Genomic DNA, 10,005 nt, shown 5'->3' with positions numbered 1-10,005 from the left:
TCCACAAGTTGGGCCAGAGGAACACTCCAAACATACAATATGTCATCATCATCGGCAAAGCTATTGGTTTTATCTGACTCTTGGTCTCAGATTTCACTCTGTAATTCGATACGTGAAAAATCGGGCTAATCTAATGGCTACTTATGCGATCAATACGACAACAGATGACATCGGGGGTCGGATTTAATTTCCCTTTGCTGGCGTATCTATTCATACAGCTGTGAGGTACATCCATTCTGCCTTTGTTCGAGTTGACAGGTGGAGGACAGATAAGGCCACACCAATCAAATTTGTTGGTTCTCGGATCTTTCTGATAACATATGAAGCGACAGGGCAAAAAAAAAAAAACAGATCTAGGCATCACACACTAGTTTAGGCCACACCAATAAAATTTGTTGGTTCTCTGTTTTTTTTTCAGAAAATATGAAGCAACAGGGAATAAAAATTAAAACAGGTCTAAGCATCCTATTATAGCCCCAAGTACCTTCATAGGAGCCATGAAGTCAACACAAAAGGCTGGGTTAATATTTAAACAACTAATTTTAATATTTAAACAATGAAATTTGAACCACTGCATTGAGATGGAAAAACAGTAAAACTACGAAGGACTTTCCTCGAATGTTGGGGGCAAAATATGAGCATTTTTGAATTGATTCAGAACCAGAATCTTTCTTTTTTTGAAAATCAGAAAAAAATGAAGAGGCGAATCTGAGAACCAGAAATTAAATTGGTGTGGCCTAAGTACAGGTAACACGTGTATCAGGTTGTATGTCACAGTGTCGGAAGGGTTTTCCGATAGTTGGAACAATGGTGGTGGATTTATCGGCACAATTTTCGCACATAATGAGAACATAGATCATTTGGAAAGATACGTAAATCGGGGTCCTGTATCCTGAAAAGGCTGGTTATCTATCAGTAGAAGGAAATTGGACCTGACTATTGTTATTAACTGTAAAAGGAGGTACAATGTATCACTGGTTCTGTACATTCATTTATTTTTACTGCTACTTCGTTTTTAAGGAAGTAAGGAGGGGAAGGAGGATTTTCACTATTATCTTAAGCTCACGGTTAAAACAATTCATACTGTATTAAATACAGTTAGGTAACACAATGAAACACAGAACCCTGCCTGGGGTACATCTAGTTGTTCTTGGATTCGCAGAGACTATGCAGAACCATGTCTGATTAAGTACTAACAAGTAACACACGGTTCTGGATATGATAGACTAGTGACTATCCAGAATCGTGCCTGATACTAACCCTAACCCTATCAGGCATAGAACTAGACAGGCACAGGTCTGGTCTGGTCGGCATACAATATAGAAAGTATGATTCTAACCCTAACCTATACAGGCACGAAACTGTTAAAAGTAGATAGGCACAGTTCAGGGAACAATACATGTATGCTCCCCTCTCCCTCAGCTCCCCATTGCCCACCCCTCAGCTCTGCCCATGCACCCCTCCCCTCAACCCTCCCCTCCATAGCCCAGGATCAGCGCCAGTAGTCTGTTTTCCGGCAGCTGACCGCACACTCCCGCCACCTGCTTCCTGCTCAGGTGCGTGCAGCCAGTTGCCATGGCAACCTGCATCACCTGCGCTAGCCTCTCCACAGCCGTCTGCGCAGCCTCCCCCTGCTGCCCCGCCGCAGAGACCAGCGCTCGCAAATCCGCTACGATCTCCTCAACCGTGGAAACCGGTAAGAGTTTCGCGTTCGGCGCGATGGTCTGCGCAGCAAGGAGAGACTGCAGTACACCGAGGTGAAGTTTGGAGTACAAGATGGCGTCTTCTGGCGCGTTTTTCTCCGGATTTTGTACAAGCGGCGACTTGACGCACCAATGGCAGAGCCCGGGGATTGGAGTGACCGGCGCTGACCCCTTCGTGTCCTTCAAACTCGCGAGACAGATCCGTGGGTTTCCGGCGACCCACTCCGCAATGACCTCTAAGAGTGCGGGAGGGGGGTGGCTGGAGGAAACCGGTTTCAGCTGGTACAGACCGGTCACGATGGTGACGAACTGGCACGCGAAGCTGGGGGAGGTTCTGTCGACTTTCCGTAACGTGTCGAGGGTCCCTGGCATGAGCATGCAGTAGTCCTGTAGGAATGAGGGAATGATTGAATGAATGAACTTTATTGCTTGACAGTTGTACATGGTACAATGTATGGCGACATTGACAATGTGGTCCTTATAATAATATTATTCCTAGAAACTATAACTACATAATATGAACGTAAATGGCGTATTGACATGATGTACATTAAACATTTCTGTCTGTCACAATTCTTTCTCTCTTTTCTAAAGTGCTACATACATATTGGCCAAGGCACATAGATGAATGAATGAATGAATGAATGAATGAATGAATGAATGAATGAATGAATGAATGAATGAATGAATGAATGAATGAATGAATGAATGAATGAATGAATGAATGAGGCTTTATTTCCTTGTCTTGTGCTTCACGCACCCAGCCCGTGTGGGCTTATATGAAACCATTTGATAATACAATCATATGTAAGTAGTAAAAAGGAGTAAAAAATTCCCTGAACTCACATATCAAAAACAGATGCTGTGGGTAACAAACAAAGGTTTCACAAGATAAATACAACTACAAGTACCTGTATGACAGAGGTCAGCAGGGTCAGCACCGGTGGTGAAGCAGCGCCCTCTTGCAGGATCCAGTAGGAAGTGCAGTCCAGAACCATCTCGTGTTGGGTGGCGATACACATGGAAACCAGCTTTCCTAACAACTTTACCTACGGGAAGGAGAAGATATCTGTATCTGTATCTGTATAACATGTATAAGTGTGTATGAGTATGAGAACTACCAACAATCTAAGCTTAATGCAGTCCAGAACCATCTCGTGTTGGTGCATCGCCACCAACTTTCCTAACAACTTCACCTGGGGGAAAGGGAAGATAATATTATCTTTATCTGTCTGTATCTGTATCTGTATAGCCTTAATGCAGTCCAGAGCCATCTCGTGTTGTGTGGCGATGCACATAGACACTAGCTTCCCTAACAACTTCACCTGGGGGACAGAGAAAAGTGTCACTCTATTTCTGTACATTCAAGTTAAATGGGAACAACAAACAACCAAGGCTTAGTACCATAATAGCACGTCCTCAGTAACATGCAAACATGGGTTGGTGGCAGTATAAGTCTAACTTGAATGTGCTGTCACCATATTTTATATAATTATTATATTATAAATGTTTCAATGAAAAAATATGCACCTGCAGTTCCATAGGAAAATGCTAGGATAATCTACCTGACCATTCTTTGCCCTACGTCACACCAACATATCACATAAACACATACGTAAACCTCTAACGAGAGAGTTCCTACAAAAATACAAGTAAATAAATTTTACAGTACCGGGCTATGTCTAGAGTCTAGACTTTACCTTGTGGTCAGTGAGTCTATCTGCCCCTCCCCGTGTAGCAAACAGCACCATGAAGACTTGTCTGGCCAACCCGGTGTTGGTCTTCCCACCAAAATAGTCAGAAAGAATCTGCAGTAGCTGCAACTCCTGAAGCGCATTCAGACCTAGAGGCAAAAAAATTTATACATGTATCAATTGTTTTGTATATTTGCTCTGGGTTTAGTTCTTAAATCACACAAAAACAGTTAGTTACTCAAACAACTGGATATGATTTTGGAAATGGTGAAGACATTTCAGGTAGCATCCAACTGCCTTTCGTCAGTGACACTGGAGAGTTGTCAGAAAAGTAGGTATAAAAGCATGACTTTTTTAGTCTAATGCAAATCTGCAATGACAAAACTAATCTCCAGTGTCATATCCAGTTGCTTGAGTTACTGTTTTTTGGCATATCTTATTACCTGGATGTCTAACCTTCACAGACATAGTCCTTTATAATAAAATTATTCGTAGACTACCTTTCTAATCTTCTTCCTTTTTCTTTTTGCCTAACTTTTACTTTAATTTTCATGCACAGAGCATCAGTTTTGGGGACACCATGCCAAAAGGATGCCATTCATATAACCAAACCAGTATGGCCTTATACATGTAGTACCATATTAATGCACACTGAGCATTCAGATGAAGTTGTAAAACCGAATGAAGCATTCTCCCACACAGAGAAAGTTAAAGGCTGCCTCCCTACAGAGGTTGTAGCTGTGTGTGGGAGTTGGGACTGAGTTGCTCCTGTATCCATCCCTGTCCCCACACCTCCCATGCTTCATCCATCATCATCCACTGTGTTCTGCATCTACAGTCGTGTGGAAATGTCCTGTAGCCGCATTCAGTCTTTTCTTCATCTCTTTCCACCGTGCCTTCTGCCTCGCGAGCTCTCTAAGCTCCTTGAGTTTCTGTTCTGTTTTGGGAGGGCCTAGCCCTCTGCGCTTCAGGTCTCCCTTCAGTAAGCTGAGCAGGTTGATACAGTGTCTCCCTTTGCAGTCTTTGTATCTGCTGGAGCTAAGGAATGAAAATTCCAGGGCTCATTTGTGATAGAACCTCGACAAAAAAATCACGTCCTTGCCTTCTGTATCTGTATCTGTATAGCCGGTATAACTGCCTTTCGGCGTAACACACCAGCTTCGCAGGCACGCGGCACGGCGGCAGCTGGATATATTACACCAATCGACTTGTTACACCTAACCCTTGAACTTCTAGCTCTAGACTTTGTTTAAAGCTATCTAATGACAACGCCCCTACTGTACTTGGTGACAGTGAGTTCTACTCTGCGATAGTTCTAGGAAAGAATGAATTCTTGAACACCTCAATCCCTGGCACATTGCCTTCAGGCACATTGGTGACATGTAAAACATGCATAATACGTTATTTTTGGAGTGACATTCCTGGTGGAATGTGCAAGGTCCCGCCACCTCACATGCTCAATCAATCATAGTTAGCTGCGTCTTTACCCAGCTTTATTTTCGCTTTGCCCTCGGCCTGAGGCCTAGGGAAATAAATGTAACAGTTGTGTTTGCTGTTTCAGTCCTGAAAAAAATTAGGGTCGGTAGGTACATGTACATGTAGGAATTATCCTTTTTTCTTCACTTTTTTTTGGTACTTTGGCTAGTGATCCAAGTTCATCCTAGTTCATCCAAGTAAAACTTGCATTAAGACACTTATATTTTCAATGTCAATGTTGGAAAACCGATTGTACAATGTTTCATCTCTCAGGTGTCAGATGATGGAGCTAGAAAAGGGCTTTATTCGCTTTGCCCTGAGTCAAATTTAAGGCACAGAATCCAGGTGTAATCAGTCACAGCGCCCCCTCCTGGGAGTAGCGAGAAGTGCAATACATCAGCTTTCAGCACGCATCACGTCATCCATATTGCTTGCTTGGCTGTTCAACTTTTCAGACTATGATATATAAAGTGGGGCCGCAAAAAGGTGTCTTATGTATAGTAGTGGTCAATAACATTTTTAAAAGTGTACCAGTTTAAATCCTTGGTTACCAGATGTTTTCAGGAAAATATGCTTCTGAATGACAAATTACATGTACTCACACATTTATGAGTCTGACTACTGTATCAATCACTCACTCCTTCACACACTCACTCACTCACACACACACACTCTCACTTGCTCACTCAACCATTCAACCACTCACTCACTCACTCACTCACTCACACACTCACTCACTCACTCTCTCACTCATTCACTCAATCACTCACATAGCCAGTAGCCAATAAGGTACAGCCAGTTGGTCCACAAAATTATACAGTAGAAACATGCAATTGGTCCTGTAACTAAAATGCAGTTTTAAGATATAAGTTTTGTATTATAACAACTAGTTTAGAATAGTAAAATTGGTCTCGAGTTAAAAGGTTGCAATTTCTTAAGTCAAGAGTCACTTCAAACTTTGACATGTGTCATTTACAGAGTAACGAGTCATTAAATATTAACGACGTTCTTTGTACTCCTATCAAACTTGTCTCTCATTTAATCTTCTGATTGGTACCATGTCACTGATTAAAAGATGAAAGCAATCTATTGCCATGGAAACAAAGCTGTTTGTCAATACAAAACAGAGTCTGGACATCATCCTCTATGGTTATAGAACCATATGGATGCCACCTCAGTGTCTGGGGTTTAAAAATAGTATTTGATGCAAACTACACGTAAGAAAGCATTTAACTTTTTATCCATGCATATTGTTTGGATATGACTTTTGGCAGTTACTGGTACATGAATTTTCTATCTGGACAGACTTTTACATTACATTTGCCAACTTCTAGTGAAAACATGTTGACAAGTTATTTAAAACATAAATACATGTAAAAGTAAAGTTTTTTAGCACAACCCTAGCAACCTACTAGTACTTGAATACACTGTCTGGCAATTGACGCATCATTCGAACATTGGTACTTTGTTGGTGGATTTAATTTTGTGAATAAAGAGTTTGTTAGAGAATGAAATAGACCAATCTTTTTAGCTTACTATAGCTGAATCAACATTTAAGCATTTGTATCAGGAGAAAAGATTATTTTTACTTTCAGGGTTGTGACACAGCATCTAAATGTGACGTTCGTAATCTTGTGGGGTGTTAGGGGGGCTTGTCTGAGACACTGTGAGCAATGGTGACATTTGTGATGGCTTATCTGGGTGTTAGGGGGGGCTTGTACAAATAGCGGTGACATTTGGAGGATTTGTGCGAGTGTTAGGGGGACTTGTACAAGTAGCCCTGACATTTGGAAGATTTGTAAAAGTGTTAGGGGGACTTGTGCAGGACATAGTGACATTTAGAAGATTTGCTCACAATATTGACATTCAATTATTTGTATTATGTAGTGTATAGGAATGATTTCAGACGATATACATCCATACAACATTTAAGCCCCCAAATCTACATTCCTGGCACTGGCAGCCTAAACTACTACATAGAAGCACTTCACCTGTGTGATTGAGTGAAACTGGTGTGTTACACATATTTTCCAAGAAATATTGTAGAGTGGAACTCATTGCCACCAAGCACAGTTGGGGCATCATCACTAGAAAGCTTTAAACATCTCAGGAATTAAATGTGCAAAGATTGAGTGTAACAAGTCGTTTGGTGTGATATAGCTAGCTGCCGCTGCGCCGCGTGCCTGCGAAGCTGGTGTGTTGCGCTGAACGGCGGTTATACCGGCTATATAGATTCAGACTCACATGTTCTGACAAAAATATATTAGATGCTTCTATAGACACATTGGAAGACTTCCACTAATTAGTAAAAACAAAAGGATCACATGATGGCCTGGCAGGAAGGCTGCCAAATCCCAGTCCTGGGGATAAAAGGCTCAACAATTTGGCGCATCACGTAATCAGCCCTGGTAGTCATCGGACAAACGCTTGATTGGCGAGGATTTGGCCGGCATGTACCAGACTCATCTGCAAACTTTTGTGCAGATTTCAACAACAGTTGAATATGACAGTTGATTCACATCATTTGCTCAAACACAAACTGTAAAATCTGGTACCATAAATTATAGAATATTGCTATGTAGGGTGTACATGTTGGGCTTGATATAATTTGCACAAATGTACAATAAACCTGTGGTAGTCACCTTTGCATAGTTGTCAAATTTGGTATTGGCTCTTGTGTGATCAGTAAACTGTAATTGGAAACTTCCGACATGTTTTGGTATGTAGAAGACCACTCAGGGGACTGATAAAATCTGGTCTATGTGGACAGGTAGTCACTAGTTCAGGCGCAGGCTAGACTGTACATCAATGACCTGGCTGGTGGCCTTTATGTACAGGTGGTCACTAGTACGGGCCAGGTTTAACTTAAGTATCAAATTATGACCAGGTAGTCACTAGTAGTGTACATATAATTTTGGCCAGGTGTTCCTTATGTAGAGGTGGTCATTAGTATAAGTTCGACTATACATAATATATACATCCTACTACTAAGTACATGTACTAGTATATAAGACCCAGGGACTGTTCACTATACCGGTGTGGTGGGGGAGGGCGTCCGGCGGCCTGAAGTGGACGAACTCCTCCACCAGCGCTGCCAGTTGGCTCCCCCCTCCTCCCCCGACCTCCCCGCCGCCTGAACACGCCGCTTCGGCCTGCTCCAGAACCCGTCTCGTCGCCTGCGGAAATCCCTCGTACGCCAGAGAGTCTCGCAAACTCGGCATTTTCATTTAGATAACGCCAAAACAACGCCTGTATCTAATGCCACGGTACATGCATCATTTCGAACAGAGAAAGATAACGGACTGTTACAAATCTGTGTAAAACTAGGGGTGTACTAAATATTACAATATATATTCACATAGTATTTAATACCTGGTCATAATTTAATTAGCTTAATAATTTGCTGATGATATATTTATAGTGATTGTTTGTTTATTCAACATTATTTAAAAGAAAGACTAAACCAGTTGCTGTATTTGGAAAATATGGACTAGTCCAGTGTGACCTCCGCTTTTTAACCTTTGCCCCCCAAATGGCGGGTAATCAAAATTCAGGAAAGCGTGACAAATGTTGCCGAACCGGTTCTTCTTCTAGTCGCTCGCGCTAACTATGCGCCGTACAGCGGGCAGAAAATGGCGCCGAGTGGCAGATTAGCAGGCTGGGCCTTACTGCTGGTGACAGCCGCGGGTTTTCTGAGCGGGGCGGCGGGAAAGAGATCCTTCCCGCACCTGGGAGAGTGAGTAGAACGTTTATCGGACGACGTTTTTTTTTCTCTCACCGTGTTGCTTTTTTTGGCGGGCGGGAATTCGGGTGATGGTGTCGTCTGCAAGACGCGAATTTATGGTGGCGTCTTTAATAAGGTTTTTCGATGTGTTTTCGTTGTACATGAAGGTTATTTCTCGGAATTTTCTCTCAGATTTTTGTCTCAAACGGACAGTCTCATCCATTTCCTTGCGAAATCTCAGAAGAAAAGCCAAGTCGCGCGGTAAAATTTCGACCGAAAATCCAAGACAGCTTCCGGCTGCGTAGCGTTTTCCTAGTAGCTATTAAGGTTTTCGTTGTGTTTGCGTTGTGTGGGAAGGTTATTTCTCAGAATTTTCTCTCAGATTTTTGTCCAAAACGGTGTCTTATCCATATCCTCACTAAATCTCAGAAGAAAATCAAAGGCGCGCGGCGAAATTTCGATCGAAAATCCAAGACAGCGGCCGGCTGCGTATAAGCGTTTTGCTAGAAGCTATATTTTGCGGTATGCAAACTTACCGTCGATCCTTACTTAAGAGCTCTAGCCATCTTGGGTATTTTTAGGCCCGTGCGTTTAGAGTCTTGCTTCCTAGTTTTTCTTGTCAAATTGTGTAACGGTTAAATGGAGTTTCAAAAACGCAGAGGTACAAGATTTTTTAGCCGCAAGGTCAGAACTTTTGTGTTTGCTGGTTTGAACTTTTGAAACCCGTCCTTGATAACAACACGTGAACCCCCGGGCGTTTTTCAGGTGAAACACCTCACTGGAAATTGCGCATTTCTTCTTCATTACAACTTAGGCTGTATCTTTTAACGTTTTGTATACAAGTAGTATATTTTTGTATAGTATATTTTTGAGACTTTTCAGTGATAGTGTGGAGTGATCTACATGCATTTATTGAATTCTCTTCCAGGTCTCTAATTTTTAAGTACATGCAAACGTCCTTGGTACATGTAATGCTTTTACACTTTTAATTTTTCGTTTTGAAACTCAATGACAGAAGGATTTGCTTGACTCTTGGGTTGGTCTTTTGTAGTTTAGATAGATTTGAAAAAAAAAGAGACCATTATGAAGAGCCTGTATATGATCTTTGTAACCTGTAGACCCAAGGGAAGATACACAGACTTAATTGCCAATTAGAAAAGCATCTAGCGGTAGCAATATATATCCTCCTTTTTTTATTGAGATAGATTTCCAATTTGTCTTAGTATGCTTTGCCTAGACTTCAGATTTAGGCATGAATCACTGACAGACTGATATTAGATTTGATTTTCAGCCAAGAAAATCGTCACTTGGTAAATTTGATTTTTAGTGAAATATACAAGTGGAACTTGTCAATGTGGTTTATAGCGATTACAGACAGACATCAGCTGCATGCCCGTAGCCAGGATTT

General features: G+C 41.8%; 2 protein-coding genes across 2 annotated transcripts in view; one reads left to right on the top strand and one right to left on the bottom strand.

Moving 5' to 3' along the window:
- Window positions 1-1,445: 1,445 nt before the first annotated feature.
- On the bottom strand, window positions 1,446-8,166 carry LOC109486505 (uncharacterized protein C7orf26-like). Its single transcript, XM_019790342.1, has 4 exons — window positions 7,908-8,166; window positions 3,404-3,546; window positions 2,615-2,752; window positions 1,446-2,090 (listed from the first exon to the last, which is right to left on the bottom strand). Exons 1-4 carry the CDS (start codon window positions 8,098-8,100, stop codon window positions 1,467-1,469), a joined length of 1,098 nt encoding a protein of 365 aa, XP_019645901.1. The 5' UTR covers window positions 8,101-8,166; the 3' UTR covers window positions 1,446-1,466.
- Window positions 8,167-8,412: 246 nt separating this feature from the next.
- The window catches only part of LOC109486502 (voltage-dependent calcium channel subunit alpha-2/delta-2-like), a 73,377-nt gene continuing 71,784 nt past the window's right edge, over window positions 8,413-10,005 (top strand). The window contains 1 exon segment of the mRNA XM_019790338.1: window positions 8,413-8,609. Coding sequence (XP_019645897.1) covers window positions 8,506-8,609 — 104 coding nt within the window. The 5' untranslated portion in view covers window positions 8,413-8,505.

This window comes from Branchiostoma belcheri, unplaced genomic scaffold (assembly GCF_001625305.1).
Source record: "Branchiostoma belcheri isolate BF01 breed outbred unplaced genomic scaffold, Haploidv18h27 scaffold80, whole genome shotgun sequence".
NCBI classification, from domain to species: Eukaryota; Metazoa; Chordata; class Leptocardii; order Amphioxiformes; family Branchiostomatidae; genus Branchiostoma; species Branchiostoma belcheri.
This window is presented reverse-complemented; position numbering and strand designations above follow the sequence as displayed.

Bases quoted from the DNA above. Each gene is read 5' to 3' on its own strand.
- LOC109486505 (XM_019790342.1), bottom strand. From the start codon at position 8,100: ATGAAAATGCCGAGTTTGCGAGACTCTCTGGCGTACGAGGGATTTCCG. The intron at 3,547-7,907 runs GTATAGTGAACA...TTTTGCCTCTAG, and splicing joins CGCCCTCCCCCACCACACCG to GTCTGAATGCGCTTCAGGAG. The intron at 2,753-3,403 runs GTAAAGTCTAGA...TCCTTCCCGTAG, and splicing joins ATAGACTCACTGACCACAAG to GTAAAGTTGTTAGGAAAGCT.